The sequence below is a fragment of the Typopeltis vanoorti genome, chromosome 7, assembly GCF_054136105.1.
Source record: "Typopeltis vanoorti isolate ZY-2024b chromosome 7, IOZ_Tvanoo_1.0, whole genome shotgun sequence".
NCBI classification, from domain to species: domain Eukaryota; kingdom Metazoa; phylum Arthropoda; class Arachnida; order Uropygi; family Thelyphonidae; genus Typopeltis; species Typopeltis vanoorti.
The window spans coordinates 12,245,747-12,265,493 of NC_143555.1; the positions used below are offsets into that span (position 1 = coordinate 12,245,747).

Genomic DNA, 19,747 nt, shown 5'->3' on the forward strand with positions numbered 1-19,747 from the left:
ATTACTCCTATGATTATGAGTAGTTCAACTTTTAACTTCAAACTAGGAAGAAAAAAATCTAAAACTAAATTGGCGATACCTTGTACATACAATTTACTAAAAGGGTGCTGAAAAGTTGTGATAATCACCATGAAGGAATTGACGTGTCTTCTTATATATCCTATAAGTAAAATACAAAGTAAAAAAGAACAAGAACAAAATATGAAGGTTAAAGGGTCTTAAGATATGTTCTTTCTTTTGATTATATCTGTTGCTTTAATATAATTTTTCTTCTAGGTGTTTATCAGAGCATTTCAACCCCACTCGTAGATTTGCACCTCAGAATATAACATATATAACCTGTTCTCTAAATCTATTAACAATTTATCTCATTAAGAGATTGAGTCTTCAGTCAACACTTTTATAAAAGTGTTAACAAAGACTCATTTCAAAGAAGATTCTTTAAGAGATACTTGTGTCATAAGGTTTCTTTAATTCACATGAAAACACAAGGAAATAAGTAAATAATATTTAGTTAAAGTCATATATTTAAAGGGAATTTAAAGAAAGGGGTGACCTGCAGGCACACGAACGGTATAAAGTGCAAGCCAGAAGGGTAACGAGTGTGGTAAAAACAGCAAAAGCCGATTATGAAAGGAAACTAGCTATGCAAGCAAAAGAGAATCCCAAACAGTTCTTTCAATATGCTGCAAGCAAGAAAAAAAACTGTACATGGCAAAATGATTTTAAGGAATGACGATGGTAAAGAGTTCACTGAACCAGTCGATATAGTGGAGTTACTGAGCGCGCACTTTGCAAAAGTATATCATCCAGGTGGTGACGTTGAAAAAATGAAGGAACCATTAGTTTATACGGGAATTGTGATGAACAAAGTGGAGGTGAATAGTCTATTACAGAACCTTAATGTGAATACATCTGTGGGATTGGATGGTATACTGGCATGGGTCTTGCATGAAGCGGCTAAGGAATTATCAGTGCCCTTGACCATGTTGTTTAATCTGAGTCTCGGGTCTGGCTTAGTCCCGAAGGCGTGGAAAGAGGGGAAAATAGTGTCACTGCATAAAGGAGGATCCAAGACTATGGTTCAAATTACCGACCGATCAGCATATCAGGAGTCGTTGTCAAGGTCTTGGAGAAAGTAGTCAAGGGAAAAATACAGGAATGGATTGATGAAAATGAGATACTGTACAGAGGACAGCATGGCTTTGTGAAGGGTAGATCATGCCTCAGTAACTTGTTCAAGTTTTATAACAAGGTGACAGCTGAACTGGATAAGGGAAATGGGTTTACAGTGATACTGCTGGATCTGGCAAAGGCGTTTGACAGGATACCACATGGAATTCTAATCCGTAAACTACAACATATGGGAATGGATATAGGGTTGGTGAGATGGATAGCTGGGTGGTTGATGGAGAGATATCAAAGATTAGTTTATTCAGGAGTAGAGTCCAAAAGACGGCCTGTGACTAGTGGTGTGCCACAAGGTTCTGTTCTTGGACCGCTGCTGTTTAATCTGTTCATTAACGATATAGGGAAGGGTCTAAGTGGGACAGTTCATTTGTTCGCTGATTATGCAAAGTTGGGTAGGGCGATAGTGAATGCAGAAGATGTCAAAGTCTTGCAAGATGACTTAGATCGATTGGAGTTCTGGACTAAGGAGAATGGATGTTAATTTAATGTGACAAAATGTAAGGTTATGCATTTCGGAGTGAAAAGATTAGCAGCAGTATATCACATTGGTGGAACTGTACTCCAAGAGATTGATGAGGCCAGGGACTTGGGAGTGTTGGTGGATAGCGAGATGAAGTTTAGGGGGCACATTGCAAAAGTAGCTAAATCAGCTCATCAACTCACTTGGTTGTTGAAAAATACCTTACCGAGCAGAGACAAGCAAGTTATTGTACTTCTGTACCGAACCCTGATAAGACCTCATCTCGACTACTGTGCCCAGATTTGGTCACCTCGGTTCCTTCTTGATGGGGAGGAGGTGGAGAGGGTCCAGAGGCGAGTGACTAAGATGATAGCAGGTCTATGGAATGAACCATATGAGAACAGGTTGAAGATTTGTGGGTTGCAGAAACTAGTTGATAGGCGGAAAAGGGGAGATATGATTGAGACATTCAAATTGCTAAAAGGATTCTATAGGATTAATTCAGAGGATATTTTTGAGATCAGGACTGGTGGTGGGAGAACTAGGGGACACCCATGGAAGCTGGGCAAGAGCGTGGTTAGCAGGGGTGTTAGAGCTGGGTTCTTTACTTTTAGAGTGGTAAATGAGTGGAATAAGCTGCCAGAGTCTGTTGTGGGTGCTATGACAGTGAGCGAGTTCAAGGCAAGGTATGATAGATACTGTGAGAATGTTGAACAGTTGTGTGAACATGATGTTTAGGGCCTCCCTCGATGAGTCTAAGGACTCCCTGGAGTAGCCCATAGTAATAATAATAATAATAATATATTTCAGCCTGAATATTATGGGTCATCATCAGTGGCAACATTAGTTAATTACAAGGGAGAACAAAAACAATGGATTGATTTGAAATATGAGCTACATATATATATACTTACGAGGGTGGTCTGAAAAGTACTCGGCCTAGCAATGATAAAACGAATTTATAATTTCAAAATTATTTTTATTTTTCAACATAATCTCCCTTAAGACTAATACATTTATTCCAGCAATGCTCCAGCGCCATTATCCCATTCCTGTAGTGGTTCTCGGTAAGATCTGCAAAATACCCCTCTACAGCTGCAATCAGCCTCTTGATTCGAAGAAAAACTCTGACCATCAAGGAAGAGTTTTAGTTTTGGAAAGAGTTAGAAGTCAGAGGGAGCCAAATCTGGGGAATAGGGTGGATGTTCCAACAATTCATAGTGCATAAAATATAATAAATTTAGTTTAATCCTTTATCTAAGTGTGAGCAAACAAAGTTTGCACCTGAAAGTATCATCAGGACTGGGGTAAGGTGGTACAACACCAGGCAACTTGTTGCAAAAGTGGAGCAAGCCAACATTTGCATTATGGGAGATACTATCTCAGTATCTCCCATAATGCAAAACACATCTCCTTGCGGACATGTATAATGTTATGCATCAAGGGACGGGCCACTACCCAGACTAGTTTCGACCTTTATTGAGGTCTCTTCAGTGGGAGCCAGGCCCAAGTGGAGGTACCAGGTATAATGATGCATAACATTATACATGTCTGCAAGGAGATGTGTTTTGCATTATGGGAGATACTGAGATAGCGGTGATGTTGTCTTGCTCCACCTTTGTAATGTTTTTCTGGTGTTGTACCACCTTACCCCAGTCCTGAAGATACTTTCAGGTGCAAACTTTGTTTGCTCACACTTGGATAAAGGATTAAATTAAATTTATTATAGTTTAACCAAGTGAAAAATGGACTTTCAACTTCAATTCATAGTGCAGATCCCATTGCCAAAACACTTGTTGGCAGGTGCATTGGTCTGATGAAAGATGATTTTCTTCTGCAAACCTTGTCTTTTCTCATTAATTTTTTCATCTAGTCTCGTTAAAAGATCGGAATAATATTTCCTGATTATTGTTTTACCCTTTTCAAGATAATTATAAACAAAATGCCTTTAGCATCCCAAAACACTGATGCCATAACCGTTTTCCTGCTGATGGAACCAACTTTGTCTTCTTTGGGGCTGAAACAACCAGCTTCTGTCCACTGTTTTGACTTCTGCTTGGATTCTTACAATGATGAATTCAAGTCGCAACCATAGTAATAAATCTATTCACAAAATCAGTTTCATTCTTGTTAAAACGTTCCGTGCACTGTTCAGAGATTTTCATGCGAGTGTGTTTTTGATCTGCTCTGAGCAAGCACGGCACCCATCTTGCGCAAAGTTTGTGCAATTCTTCATGCAAAATATATGCTACGTGTTCTTTTGAAATGCCTATAGTCTCATTAATTTCACTCACATTGACTCATCGGTCATCCAATACCATATCAAAATGAAGGACATCCAAATGTTGCACTTTTGGATGTCCTTCACATGGTTCATCTTCAAGGCTGTTACAGCCATGTTTAAACTCGGCAGCCCATTTCTTAATTGTTGAAAATGAAGGAGAAGAGTGCCGATAAACTTTTATGAACTTCGATTGAATTTCTTTTGGCGTCAAACCTTCTTTTACAAAGAATTTTATAACCGCACGATACTCAATTTTGCTTCAGACAATTTCGAAAACAGCTGTATAAAGCAAACTACTTGATAGAATGACTTGCAATTTCACATTGATGCTTATGACAGGTGTACCAACTTAGAAAAAAAAAACCTTGCCAATGGTTTTTTTTTCCCTCTCCTCGCCATCTATGGTCGAGACTGTGAACTTTTCAGACACCATCCTCGTAAAATAATGCCAAGGTATAACTGAAGAAACATATTATTAGTTATTCATTAACAGTATTTAAAAAAAAAAATCTAATGATGTGTACTTCTAAACATCATTAGGTGTAGAACTCTCGAGACATGCAGTGATATACCATCAAGTTTACTCAATTCCTTCTATACTTCTTGCTCATCCACTATCATTGGTTCCTCTCCCCATTCCCGCTGCTCTCAAGTTCTGCATTATGTTACAATTGCAACAATGGAATATGTTTATGAACTGCTCATTGAACATCTCTACTATATCCTCCTCAGTGTTTATCATTCTCCCACTATCACTGACCAATATCATCTTCCCATAATCATTCTTTCTTCCACTGGGCACATATCGAAAAAACTCCCTAAGATTTTTTTAGGCTCGTTTGCTAACTGCTGCTCAGTGTATACCCCTGATGTAACTGATTATTGCCACTCATCTTGTGCTGCCTCCACAATGCTTTTTTCTTCCAGATTGTGTGCTTTACCTCCTAATTTCATCTTTTGGAATTCAGTCATTCATTGCCTCTGCAAGATAGTTCCTGAATAGAGACAGCAACATTGATTTCCTTCCCATCCAATTCCTCCTTACATATTGCTGCAAGCAACCTCTTTTGTCACAATCACCCAATTCCTTATAATACAGTTCCACATATAATCCTTTCTCACAAAAATCCTTAAATTGCTGGTCAACACCCAAGTGGTCCAATAACTGGAGGAAGATGTGACACTTCATTTAAAACATCTTCTGATGAGAATCAAATCCCAGACCCTCTATCCACACACGACCTCTGTTACATAGTGCTTAAGGTAGTTGTCCTTCAAAAACTCGAGAAAGTCATTCTCTTTAGTCCTGGTGTTGTCTCTTCATTCCACTCTATATTACCATAATTGAAATCACCAATTTCTGATTAGCCAGATCAATTTGTCCAGACATTTCCTTCGTACTGCTTTCCAGATTACTAGAACTATAGAAACACCCTACTAAACATTTTTATCCTATCCACCTCCACACCATACTGCTTCAAAAAAATACTGTCAGTATTTGCTCCTTGCATCTCCATTCTAGGTGGGCACAACTTCTCAGCCATCATCAAGAGCACTCCTTCCTTTTTGCCTTGTCTGTCTTCAAGAAAGACTACATATCCCTTCATCTCTATTCCTGTCAGAATGTTATCATGTCTCATTCAACCATGTCTCACTTATACCAACAATTTTGGGACAAATAAGCTGTATCAATGCCACAGTTTCATTCCCCTTGTTTTAAATACTTCTAGCATTTGTAAAACATACTTTCAGGGCTGACCTGAAAATACTTCAGGTGCAAACTTCGTTTGCTTACACTTGGATAAAGGATTAAATGAAATATATAATTGGTAGCATAGCCAAGTGTAAAAACTTCCATCAACTATCTCTAATCCAGAGAATTTTAATAATAAGGCGTTGACACCTTTTGGCTACTGGTATATGGTGATATGACTTCAGTATTACTTCCACCTTAGTATCACCACCTCTGGGTCTAGCTCCCACTGACGAGACCTCAATAAAGGTTGAAACCGGTCTGGGTAGTCTGGTAATCCTTCCCTTAATGCATAGCATTATACATGCCTGCAAGGAGATGTGCTTTGCATTATGGGATACTAAGGCAAGTGAACAGAACTTATACTACCTTTACCACGAGTTGCCCGAGTCCTTAAAATACTTCACGCGCAAACTTCATTTGCTTACACTTGGATAAAGGATTAAACCAAATATATAATTAGTTAATAAGGCAGTAGGACTCAATGGCATATTGTGATGTATTTTAAAAGAATTATCCCGTAAGTATAAACTTACAGGATAATTGAAAGCCTTGACACACCTATTTAACAAGTCTTGCAACAGGTCAATGCCTAAAGGAATGAAATAAACATATGTACAGTTGTTCTGCTCACAAATGGGGGGGGGGGGGTAAGAGTGAGGCTTCAAATTGTAGGCTAATCTCTGTATCTGGAATTGTGGTGAAGGTATTGGAGAGGTAGGGCTAGTATCCGGAAATAGGTTGACAATAACAGTATTTTCTGTGGGAGTCATTTGATTGTTAAGGAAATTAACGTTTTGGCAGTCTACTTCATACTGTAACATGACAAATGCACTGGAGAAGGAAAATATATGTGCATGCTTTTGCACACACAATGGTGTATTTAGATTTTGCAAATGCCTCTGATAGAATGTGGCATGACAAGAAACCAGTCTGTTTCAGTTTATGTAATTAAATTAGATAATAGATTAGCGAGTCAGATAGGTATCAGCAAGTTGTCTATAGGAAATCAATATTCTGAAAGAGAACAATTACTTGATATGCTGCAGGGGTCCATTTTGGAACCATTATTGTTGAACCTATTTTTTTAAAATGATACTGAGACAGATTTAACTGGAGATAGGCAGATGATGCAAAGTTGGGGAGGACTATTATGCACAGAGCAGATGGACTAACAGGAGGATTCAAACAGACTATGTGAGTGGGTGAATTGAGATCCAGTATAATGTTATGAAATTTAGTATAGGCAAGGATGGGCTGCAGAGTATATATACAATTAGTAGGGAAATTTTGAAAGATGTGTAGGAGATGAGAGATCTGAAAATGGTAGTGGACATGGATCTGATGCAATAATTAGGAGGACTTTGAAAAACAGAAGCAAAGAAATTATGGTTTCGTTATATCTGGCTTTGATCAGGCTGCATATGGACTATGTGAGCAGATCTGTTACTTTGTTTTCAAGTGGATGAGGATATTTTGGAGATACTGCAGAGAAGATTAAGGTGCTGTTGGGTCTGAAATATGGGATATGAATACAGATTGAAGGAATACCATTTACATAGCCTTGTGAATAGGACGATGTCGGATGTGGTTGAGATAAGTTAATGGGGAGGCTTAATATGGGGGAGATTTTTCATAGAATTGAGAGAAATAGGATTAGAGGCATCTCTGGAGACTGTATAGCTTCCAGAGATTGCTCTACACATGGTGGAAGTGAGGAGTAGGTTGTTTGCATTGAGAATGGTTAGTAATAGAACACATTGCACTGGTGACCTCTTATGATGTCTTTAGACACTGTGGAAGTCTAATATTAATAACAATGTACTTCTGATTGGATTTCTCACTGTTCATCTCACTTAATAAATTTTAAAGCAATTACTCCATACATGAATTGTTTCCAGAAAATATTGTCTTCATGATAGTTATCTTCTTTCTTTTTCCCAAAGTCTTCCTGTCACTTTTGTTCACCCACTTTTACACATAACTTGATTGTCTCAATTTTATTCTCTAAGTGCATGAAGCATAAAAGGGGGAGAAGAGAGATAGTATTGTGTGGAGATGGTTGTGAGGATAAGATATCAATGATAAGAGGTGTACTTAATGAGAAACTGACAAAAACATGTTTTTCAGATGCAAAGATAAAGAATGTTAGTGAAGCTTTAAGTTTGCAGAAGAAAGAAGCAAATAAGTTAATTGTTTTGGTAGGCACAAATGATTTGAAATGTGAGAAATATTCAATGAGAGAAGATGTGAAAGATAGAAGAAACAAATATGAAAAGTTAGAAAGTTAAGATCGTGAAGTCTGCTGCCTTGGTATATGATAGGAGAGAATTGAGAAGGACCATGATTGCCAATTTTGATTGCATTTAAATGGTTGGAGAAAGTGTTATTCAGTGATAGGGTGGAAGTGCAAAACCAGGGAAACTAGAGATATTAGTGTGTGTGTGTGGGGGGGGGGGGTTCAAGTATGTCTAGCCAACCCTGGGACAAATGAGTGTGAATGTAGAAATGACTGTATGGAATAGCCACTCCTGGGATAGATAAGTATGAGTGCAGGAATGACCGTGAAGAGCTGGATGCAGCTTCTCGGGTTTTGAATCTGTATGGGCAGGTAACGACATTATATAAGGGTAATTGTGGGCCCAAGTGGGGTGTTGAAATGCATGTACACAAATGCCAGAAGTATCAGAAATAAAGGAGAGGAATAATTCTCTGGTTGTCAAAGAATGATGTAGCTACAAGGATAGAATGTAATGGACATTGTATTTTCAGAGAAAATAGAAAAAATAGGGCAGGAGGATGGGTATTATTAATGATAGCTGAAGAATTTCAACCAACAAAAAATAAAGTTAAGGAAGATTGTGGATCTGATGGAAATGGTTCATTTCAGGCTGCCTGGTGTAAGATAGAGGCCAATAGGACAAAATATGTTGTTGGTTGCTGCTGTGGACCTGGGGGTCCACAAGAAAATGTGGAAGACATGCATCAACAGATTAGTACAATAAGTGCAGGCCGAGCAATTACTGTGGGAGACTTCAGCTAGTGATATAGACTGGAAACAGGAAAGAACACATGGCAAAATGAAAATGGAATTTATGCAATTAATAAGGGATAATTACCTGAAGCAGCAAGTGATGGAAGGGACCAGGGGTTTGAGAGTGTTGGATCTGGTAACATCAGAATATCTATCTATAATTGCAGTAACACCTCTACCTCTGACCAGAGAAAGTGACTGTGAGTTCTTGTCCTGGGAGATTGCTCAACAAGTGGATATTTTCAGTTCATCTTTTATGATAAACTTAGGAGGCAACTTGGATCAGTGCCATAGCATAAGAAACTATGTGGAAAATGTAATTAGATATCTGCATACCCCTTTCTTAAAATTTCATTATTACAAAGTATCCCATTATCAAAATAATAAATAAATAAATAAAGTATCTTTCATTGTAAACGTTTTTATTTGAATTTATATGCTCATGTAAACAAAAAATATGATTTATTTTTAAATAGAACAAAATTTGAAATAGGTTCCTCTTCATTTCTGTCCATGAAAATCCACATTTCAAGTAATTCATATCATACTTACAAAGTTTTTCATCCTCTTCCTAGTTGGTTCTCTAGAGATGTCAGGCGATAACACCGTTATCAATTTTGTTTGATCCAGATACAATATCAAAATTTTCTTGTTGCTTACAGCTACTTGTATTTGCTATATTGCTCTCTTTTGTGCATTTTATAAATCCAGTCTTTAACCAATGATCCATACTTGAGAATTTGAAAGCTAAAAAATTACTGTATTTATTGAATATAACTCGCACTTTTTTCCCAAAATTAAAGCTAAAGAATCGTGGTGCAAGATATATTCAGGGATTTTCGGAAACTAAAATTTTCAGAAAAAAACTGAAAATGGTGCGACTTACCAAGAAGCTCCTATTCGCTATCGCTACTTTTGGCATCAAGAACAGTTTCCTTGTGTGCATCGTCAAAGTCATCTATCCTAATAGCTTCATCTTCTTTCCTATTATTTCAAGCAAAAATTACCAGTAATTTACAAGATATGTAAATTACTGGTAATTTACTTGAGATATGTAATGAACAATCCTTCACAAATGACTAACAGAGAAGTAAAAGCAGAGCAGACAGAATGATAGGCCAGTGGAGATAGAGCAGCTATGAAGATGTGCATATGATTTGTGTGGTATTAACAAAAGACCACACAAACCAAAGACAAAGGCAAGCCAACAGTTGAGTTGAAATGCTAATTCTCTTCGACCAAATTCCATAATATCTGAAACACATTCACTATATATTTCTTAGTTATAACACTTTCACGACGGGGTGGTGTCAAGCAAAACCATATGTTGCACTGGCAACATATGCTTTTGCTTTAGTCTATGCAGCAGTTTCTGTTGGAGGGGAGATGTGATTGATTAGTTAGTGCCGCTTTTATCCAAGCTGTCTTGAACTGCACTATTTGTTGAGAAATATATTACATGGACTGCAAATGTCTCTGTACCTTATTCAGTGATACAATAAAACTACTTGTTTTTCTTGAGTCTTCAGTATGGTGACGCTGTTGGAGAGGGCGTGTTGTTTACCGTAGAGAACAAGTTACTATCGCCAGGACGTGAACGTTGTGGCAATAGTAACTCGTTTGAGTAATTTGAGTAGGAGAATGCATAATAATATATAATTTATTGAGAAATATATAATTTTAAAATAATTCTTTTTTTTCTTAATAATGATTCCATGCGTTAATGATGCATTCAATGCAGACCGCACCAAACCGCTACCTAGTGGGGGTAACGTGTGAAAATTGCCATATACCCCCCGAAGACCTTTCGTGTACCCCAGGGGTATGCATACCACACTGTGAAAAACACTGGTGTATGGAAGTGGTCAAGGACTGTTTGAGCGAGGCATTATCAGAGTGTGCATTACCCAGGGTTAGAAGGATAAACTGAGTAGTGAGTAGAATATAAAGCAGGAGCTGCAAAAAAAAAAAAAAAGAAAGCATTGTGGAAGGAATAGAAACAAGGTGATCAGCATGCCCACAAGCAGTATAAAGCACAAACATAAAGGGTACTAGTATGGTAAGGAAGGATAAATCAGATTTCGAGAGAAAATTAGCTAAGCAAGGCAAAGTAAATCCAAAAGTTTTTTTTCACTATGTAGCAAGTAAGAGAAAGAATGATTACAAAAAGATAACTTTACTCAGTGCTAATGGCAGGAAAGTTGAGAAGCAGAAGAAATAGTTCAGTTACTAAGTGATCATTTTGCGTGGATATATAATCCAGGTGATGACTTTGCAGTTACTGAGATGACAGAGACTGATGTGAGCATTGAGATAGATGAACTGGAGGTACTCAACATATTGGAAAATATCAATGTAAATACAGCAGTGGGCTTGGACAGTATATTAGCTTGTGTGCTATGAGAATGTGCAAGTGAACTGGTAGTGTCTCTGACGGAGTTGTTTATTCTAAGTTTCAGGAGTGGAAATAGGGTAAGATAGTTCCACTACATAAAGGTGGCTCCAAGACAGAAGTAGCAAATTACAGACCAGTTAGTATCTCTGGAGCGATGGTTAAAAATAAAATTCAGGAATGGATGGATAGAAATACGATACTCTATAGGAGGCAGCATGACTTTGTAAAAGGTCATGCCTCAGTAATTTATTCATATTTTATAATCAAGTGACAGCAGAAATGGATAAAGAAAATGGCTACACAGTGATACTGGTGGACTTTACAAAGGCATTTGACAGAATACCGCATAGAAACTATTACATCAGTTGGGAATGGATATGAGGTTGATGGCATAGATAGGGAAAGTGACTGATAAATAAATACCAGAGGGTAGTGTATGGTGGAGTGGAATCAGAAGATGTGGGGTGAGGTGGATATTCAGCTGTTTGCCAATGATGCAAAACTAGGCAGGGCAACAATTGATAAAGGATGATTTAAATAAATTGGCAGTGTGGGCAAAGGACAATGGTTGTCAATTCAAGGTTGTAAAATATAAAATGCACATCATATTGATGGCACTAGTTTACAGGAAATTGATGAGGCTAGGGATCTGGGGTAATGGTGGATAGAGAATTGAAATTCAGAGGACATATTGCAAGAGTTGGCAAGATAGCTCAGAAAATTACTTGGGTGATGAAGAACACGTTGTTGTTCTTCATCATCCAAGACTACTGTGCACAGATTTGTTCACCTTCATTTCTTGGGGGATCGAGAGGTGGTGGATAGGATTCAGACATGAGTGACAGGTCTGTGTAATGTTTCCTATGAGGATAGATTAAGGTGGGTTGCAGTGTTTAGCTGATGGGCAGAGAAGAGTGAATATGATAGAAACTTATAAGTTACTAAAGGGACATTAGAGACAGAAGAAATTTTTCAATATATGATAAGCAGGGAGAAAACAAGAGTAGTCACACTTGGAAGTTGTCTAAGAGTGTGCAGACTAGTTTCTTTACTTGGAGAGTAGTGAATGAGTGGAATGGATTGCCAGAGGTGATTGGGAGTGCCGCAACAGTGAATAAGTTTAAGGAGACATATAATAGGTATTGTGTTAATGGATAGAGTGGGTCTGCTGCGATGAATCTTTTCACTCCATGAAGTGACCATATAAATAATAATAACAATATGCTGACTTATTTGTCAGCAACTTTTAGTGATTTTTTTTTTCTAAGACATTGAATCCACGATCAAGTTCTAATTTTTCCGTGATTGTCGACAAGTTACCACCTACTTCTTTTGCTGAATCGATATGTTCTTAGGATTTTGCAATTCAACGTTCAAGATTTAGTTCTTGTTCTCAGACTCATTTCTCCCCCCCCAGTAATATTTTTATTCTCATTTTTATCCTGCTATTTTTCATTTCGTATTTCAATCTCTCACATATGCTTTTCTGTCCTTAACCAGTTTGAAGATATCACTATCAGCAATAACATACTCAATAAGACTTTTGTTATTACTTGTGTGTTCTCTTCATGTGAAGAGATGTATATCTTTATTTGATCATGGTATTAGTAATGACTAGATCTTCTGCTGGATCCTCATCTTTTCCCATTTATGCTTGTTACATTGATGGTGCCTATCTTCATTTCCATTATGATAACTATTAAAGATGAATTCATTATATTAGGTGTTCAACATCTTCTTTTAAGATGTAAAATGGCCCATTTTTCAGAATTTTAACCAATATTCACAACTTTATTATAGAGTGGTGTACTGATGAATCTCTATGGTGGTTTGCTGCCCTTAACAAACAACTTTAGTGAAGCCATTGGACTTTTTTTTTTTTTCATGTTCATGCAATCTGATTTCACATCTAGAATTCAGTCCTGGATATATATGATTTAGTCACAGTTAATTAGGAATATTTTTTTAATACAAATTCCATCTAATGAAGGAACATATGCCTATGTTAGATTACTATTTCACTGTAGGCAAGCTAAGGTTAGAACATTCAGAAACCCTGCTTTAGAGAGCTCTTTCAAACCATTCAGGGGCTCCAAATGGTTTTACACTGGATAATGAATTTATCTATCACTAAAGGCATTAACAAAACATCCATGCCTATGATAAGATGTGAGCACAGTTCCTAATGGTTAGAAGGTGGGTATGATAACCATTTGACCATTCATGCCAGCCAACACAGCTCACCCTTACTATACTGCACACCACAATAACAAACTCTCTCGCTCTAATAAACTACTAAAAAATCTTGACCAAAGTCCATACAATGCTATGGTAAAAGAAATTCACTATAACAAATTATCTAATATTATAACATTCAGTCTCACTCTCGTGAGAGGTAACTGTTTTTCATTCGGAGAATAGTCACTAGTCACAGATATGATTAAGGTTGTTGGACAAGTGGATGTTACCCTCAAGAGTTCATCCTGAACTCTTATTTTGGAATTCTTTCGTTACCTTGGAAAGTAGTACTTGCAACATGCACTTTATAAATTCATTTCTTTAACTGTATTTCAGTTAATGGTCTAACATTTTGGTCTAACATTTACATGAGCAAGGTGCAGTTTGGTGATAAAAATATAAGACACTATGAAAAGCTTCCAGACTGGTTGCAAAGGTTACATGCATTTAGCACTACAACCCGCTTCTACTAATGTTAATACCAATGTTTTAGTCTGCTAAGTGTTACCCTTATAGCATTTAGTATTTTCACGTAAACTAATCTCATTGAAATATGGAAGGTGTTTCATTGTTTGCTTGTGTGTAATTGTGTTTCGGGATTTTCAAGATGAGCAGTGTGAAAAATATCAGATTGCCTCATTTGTTTATCAAATGAGGCAATCTGATAAACAAGACTTGATTGGTTTTCAAGATTTAGATTCAAGAGTGGATGAATGTCAGTTGAGAAATGTGAAAGAGTTGTGTTAGGAATCCATTGCCACAGTATCTGGGTATCCTTAGGCATTTAAAGGAAGATATTTGCTGACAACAACCAGAAAAGTAATACAGAGAACTGGTTGGCTTATCATGAGAATGTGCCAACACATGCTGCACACTATTTGTTTAACTATTTTTTATCAAAGAACAGCATGATTGTGCTTACATACTACCTTCTTTATTTCTCATACTTGGGTTTCCTATGACTTTCTCTACCAAGAGGAAATTGCTCTTAAGAGTTCATATTTCAGAGATTTAGATCAAATCAGGTAATGCTGATGATAGACCATAGTGATGAGTATAGACAGTAGTGACAGAAATGCCAAATTCTGTTCACAGGGGATTATTTTGAAGGGAACATATAAGTTGAACATACAACTGATTATTAAACCAGTCCAAAGAATTGAGTAGTATACCTCATGCAGCAGGAACACTTGATGAATGATATGTTTCGTTCTGCTTTTCATGAGGCTACTACTTACCCATTTTGACGTTGTATTCCAAATGCTTATTTTTAACAAGAAACTGACAACACAGTAACAGTATTGCCCTCTCTCTCTCACACACACGCACACACACGTCTTTTAGCATAGTTTTTAAAGAACATTTAAAGCAGTACAGAATCCAGGTAACTGTCGATGTTGAATAGATTTTGGTGCACCTCCATATATACCCACATCATTAATAACAGGAATCACCACAAAGAGGCACCGCTATTGCCCTCCATTCACGCAGATTCTTGATATCTGGGTTATTTTGTTTTGTCTTCACTGAGTGTGTTATTGTTAAAGTATCTCTAATGCCAGCTTGAGCTAGCAAAACATTGGCTTGTAAATAATTAATTTTAGTCGATCAATGATTTATTATATTTCAGCGTCTGGAATTTTCTCTTCCAGAAACTTTGACATGAATCATTGTACTATAAAATTTTCATCTTTATTACTTTAAATAAAATAAAATAAAAAATCCAGTTTAAACCCAATTCTGCTTTTCTTTGTTTACTTAGGTCATGAGGAAAACAAGAAAGTAAAATTAGTTGTGGGAGATATAAGAGATCTGGATAGCTTGCTGAAAGTATGTGCTGGTGCCCATTGTGTTATACATACTGCTGCAGTTATCGATACAAGTCTTTTTGTTGATGAAGATGAAATTAAGTCTGTTAATGTTCAAGGTAATTGTAATGTCAGATAGGTTTAAATCTTTGAGGTTATACTAATATCTAATGATTTAACTTTTTGTACAAAAATAATAATGATAATAATGACCCCAGGGACATTTTTTGTTCATTTCTTATAGCCATTCCACATACAAGAAAAGCTGTATGATTCTATATAATACAATATACAATATATATATATATTATATAGTACAAAACCTATAGTACTATAGGCTTTGCAACTATGGATTAGTTTTGGATTAGGAGGAGAGAAGGAATATTAACCAAAAAAGTCTGTTAATGGTCAAGGTAATGATGATATCATTATATCAGGGGTGCTTAAGGTAAAAGCTATATAACTAAGAGGAGATCTCCACATAGCCTTTAAAGGAATGCGGAGAATTGACCGGGGCTTCTGACCTAATGTCCAATCATCACCTCCTCGTGGTGCACCCTGTTGGGTATCTACCTGGATACTAAACGAACAAGGATGGGCTGACAATTTTGGATTTAGCCAACCAAATTGTATTCTTATTGGTTAAACCAAAATAAAAATGATGGTACAGCATGACAAAATTTCATGCCGACTGGGGTGTCGCCTGGTTAAACAAGGCCCCGTTTGTTTTTGCCAGGGAACCAGGGCAAACAGCAAAAAGTCAGTTACTGGAACAAATCTGAAACCACACCCCAAATCAACATCACCAGAGTTAAAGATCGTTACTATCAACATAAGAAGCCTGAATGGCAAAGAAATTGAGCTAGCTGATGAATTAGATAAGTACCAGATCGACATAATAGGTGTGACTGAAATAAAAAAGACAAAAACTGGTGAGATCTTTCTGAGCAATAAATTCAAAATGCTATATTCAGGAAATGACAATCAAGGAAAAGAAGTAGTAGCCAAGTATTCAACACAAAATATGACGCTAATCTTCTTGAATGGAAGGCAATCTCAAGTAGAGTAATGTGAGCAAATATGAGAATGGGGAACTGGACAATGAGACTTATTTGTGCCTATGGTTCCACAGAAGGTTCTACTAAGGTAGAAGTGGAGGAATTTTTTGAGGCCTTAGAAAAAGCAACTCACACAATGAAAAAAGAAAAGTTGGTCCTTGTTGGGGATCTAAATAGCAGAGTAGGAAATGATTGTCAGACATATAAAAATATTTTGGGAAAATTTGGAGAAAAGAGCAAAGCTAATAATAATGGCAAATATCTGTTGGATTTCTGCTCAGGACATGGACTGGTTATTATTAACACCATATTCCAACATAAAAATGTGCACAAATTCACATGGAGAAAAGAGGCAAGGAATAAGAAAAGTCTCATTGACCATGTTATTGTTGATAGTGATGTTTTCTCTCTGGTGCAGGACACCAGAGTTTACAGAGGTGAAATTGGAAGTGATCACTATTTAGTATTGAGCCTGATAAAATTGAATTTCATATTGAAAAGAATAACATGTAAGAAAGTTTTAAAGCAAATAAAAGTTGAGCAGCTCTCAGATGTGAACTGTAGACTAATATACACAAAGATTATTGAAGAAAAAATGAAAGGCTTTGAGAACAGGAACAAAACCTTAGAGATTCAGAGGCAAGCCTTGAAGAAAACCCTGATTGATTCAGCTAGAGAAGCATGTGGTGAGGTTGTCTGCAAGGATTGAAAAATCAGAACTCCATGGTGGACTCAGGAAGTTAAAGAGGCAGTGAAGGAAAAGAAGGAAGCATATCAAAAGTTCCTGGAGTTCTTAGAGAATACAGAGACGAATGTAAGAAAGCAAAACACTGTGTAAAACTAGCTAAACAAAAGTCATAGGAAGACTTTTGGCAGGAACATAGAAAATAAATATCAAGAAGGTGGCAAAATATTCTGGCGGTTGTTGAAGAAGCTCAGAAATGGAGTAAAGAGTGCTGTAAAAGGAGTTAGAGATGATAAAGGTGACATGAAAATGGGAGAAAAGGATATCCTTGGAGTATGGAGTAATTACTTTGAAAGGCTGCTAAATGAAACAAGCAATGATGACAGCACAGTGGTAAAAAAACACTGACCAGGCATGCGGTCAGGAATACATATCCATACTTGAAGTAGAAAAAGCCATCAAAGGCTTGAAATGTGGAACGGCAGCAGGAGTAGATGATATTCGACCAGAAATGCTGAAGTATGGTGGTATAAAAGTCTTACAGTGGCTGCACTGCATAGTTCAGAAAGCCTGGACAGCGGGACGAATTCCAGATGATTGGAGTAAAGCTCTCATAGTACCCATATATAAAAAGGGAAATAAAACTGAATGTGAGAATTACAGAGGTATTTCCCTAGAGAAACGTTTGAGAAGAATTGTGGAAGAAAAGCTTGGTGAAGAGCAAACTGGATTCAGGTCAAATAGAGGCTGTCAGGATCAGATCTTCACTTTACGACAAATAGTGAAGAAATCATGGTAATATAACAAAGATCTGTATTTAAGTTTTGTCGATTTGGAAAAGGCACATGACAAGGTGCCAAGAGAGAAGCTATTCAATACACTACGATTATATGGTGTCAATGGGGCATTATATTAAGCAATACTTAGTCTTTATTTGCGTTATAATGCAGCAGTTAGAATTGAAGGAAGTACAGACTAGAAAAGTAAGAAGAAATGTGGAGGTGACAAATCTGGTGACTGCAGGGGCCAAAGCCCTTTAGAATTCAGTCTGTCACCAAAAACACTTGCAAAAATTGTATTGCTTCATTTGATGTATGGCAAGTGGCAGTGTCCTGCTGAAAACAGCAATCATGTTCTTCAATCTCAAAGAGAGCCATGAACTGGGTGATTGATGTCTTGGTACAGTACACTGTTCAGTGTTGTCTCAAAGAAAATGGATCTGACTATGTGATGGCATGATACTGCACGCTACACTTCAATTTTCAGAAAAAGCAAGAGCACATAGAAAACGTGAGGATTTTCCAATGACCAAATTCTGTTATTTTGTTTATTGACATATTCACTTACATGGAACTATGCTTCATCTCTGTTATCTTCTGAAGAAGAAGGAGTTTTGTTAAAGAGAGTGAATAACTTTTCAAAGAAAGTGTCATAATTTATAATTTATTTGTAAATAAATAATTCATATACTTTTCTAAAAAAAAGTATAGAGGCCATCATTAGTGATTTGTTGAATGTTTCTGCATCCTCCTTATACAAATCTGTGCATCATATAGAAATATGTATATGAGGCACCTTACAAAAAGTAGCACTAGTTCTTAAATGATAACACTTGACTCTCCTTCAAACCTTAGCAAAGATTAGATACCCTTGTCCACTCAACAAAAGACCTTCTCCATCACTTCCTGCCATCTACAGGATCCCCTGTTCTTGCAAATGAGCCTAATTCATTCAAACTGGAAGAAATGCCAGCATCCCACACATAAAAAAATATGTTCAGTACCTACTAGAAAAAATAAACTAAATTGTTTACATTGAATGTCATGATCCTGCTCTATTTAGTAGATCATTGTATTCATTGAAATGCTCACTCATACAGACAGTTGGAAGTTTTTTTTTCACTTGGTTAGACGATAAATGATATATTTAATTTAATCCTTTATCCAAGTGTAAGGAAACAAAGTTTGCACCTGAAGTATCTTCAGGACAGGGGAAACTCGTAGCAAAGGTGGATAAAGCTTCACATCCCTTGCCTTAGTATCCCATAATGCAAAGCACATCTCCTTGCAGACATGTATAATGCCTATGCATTATGGGAGGGATCACTACCCAGACTGGTTTCAACCTTTATTGAGGTCTCTTCAATGGGAGCCTGATGCAGAGGTCATACCGAGGTTGAAGCAATTCATGACACATGAGAAGAAGGAAGCTAAAGATCTTGTGAGTGCAAGAGACAAGGTGGAAGGGCAAAGGAGCTGGCGGAAGGATATAAACTGTTTTACAGCGGGGGTGAATGAGAATGGAAAAAACGGAGTTGGAATCATCATCAACAAGGAGCTGAAGGGTGGAGTCTGCGAGGTGTGCCGGAAGAACGATCGGATTATGAGTGTTAAACTTCAGATTGGAAGCGTGGCTGTGATAGTGTGTGGAGATGCTCCACAAGTAGGTTGTGATGAGGAGGAGAAAGAGACATTCTGGAGAGAACTAGACCGGGTAGTAATGGGAATCCCTGATGGTGAGAGAGTCATCGTCAGAGCAGACCTGAATGGGCATGTAGGAAGGTGACGAAGTGGTGAAGGAAGGGTGCACATGGGTTGGAGTAGTGGTAAAAGAATTGTAGAGCATGCTGTGGCCTTCGACCTGGCTATAGCTAACACACGGCTTAAGATGGGAGTTGGATACCTGATAACTTATAAGAGCAGGGATAGGATGAGTCAGATTGACTATATTATGTGCAGAAGGAAACATCTGAAGGAGGTGAAAAACTGTAAAGTGATTAACGGAGAAAGTGTAGTGGCTCAGCAGAGGTTGGTTGTGGTAGACGGTGATATAAAAGGGGAA

At 37.3% G+C, this 19,747-nt stretch overlaps 1 protein-coding gene across 4 annotated transcripts in view; it reads left to right on the forward strand.

The window, feature by feature from the left end:
- The window catches only part of LOC150104486 (3 beta-hydroxysteroid dehydrogenase/Delta 5-->4-isomerase type 3-like), a 107,024-nt gene that overhangs the window by 47,954 nt on the left and 39,323 nt on the right, over positions 1–19,747 (forward strand). For all 4 annotated transcript variants that reach the window (XM_090395167.1, XM_090395171.1, XM_090395170.1 and 1 more), the window contains exon 3: positions 15,118–15,282. In XM_090395167.1, coding sequence (XP_090251293.1) covers positions 15,118–15,282 — 165 coding nt within the window. The remainder of the gene's footprint in view (positions 1–15,117; positions 15,283–19,747) is intronic.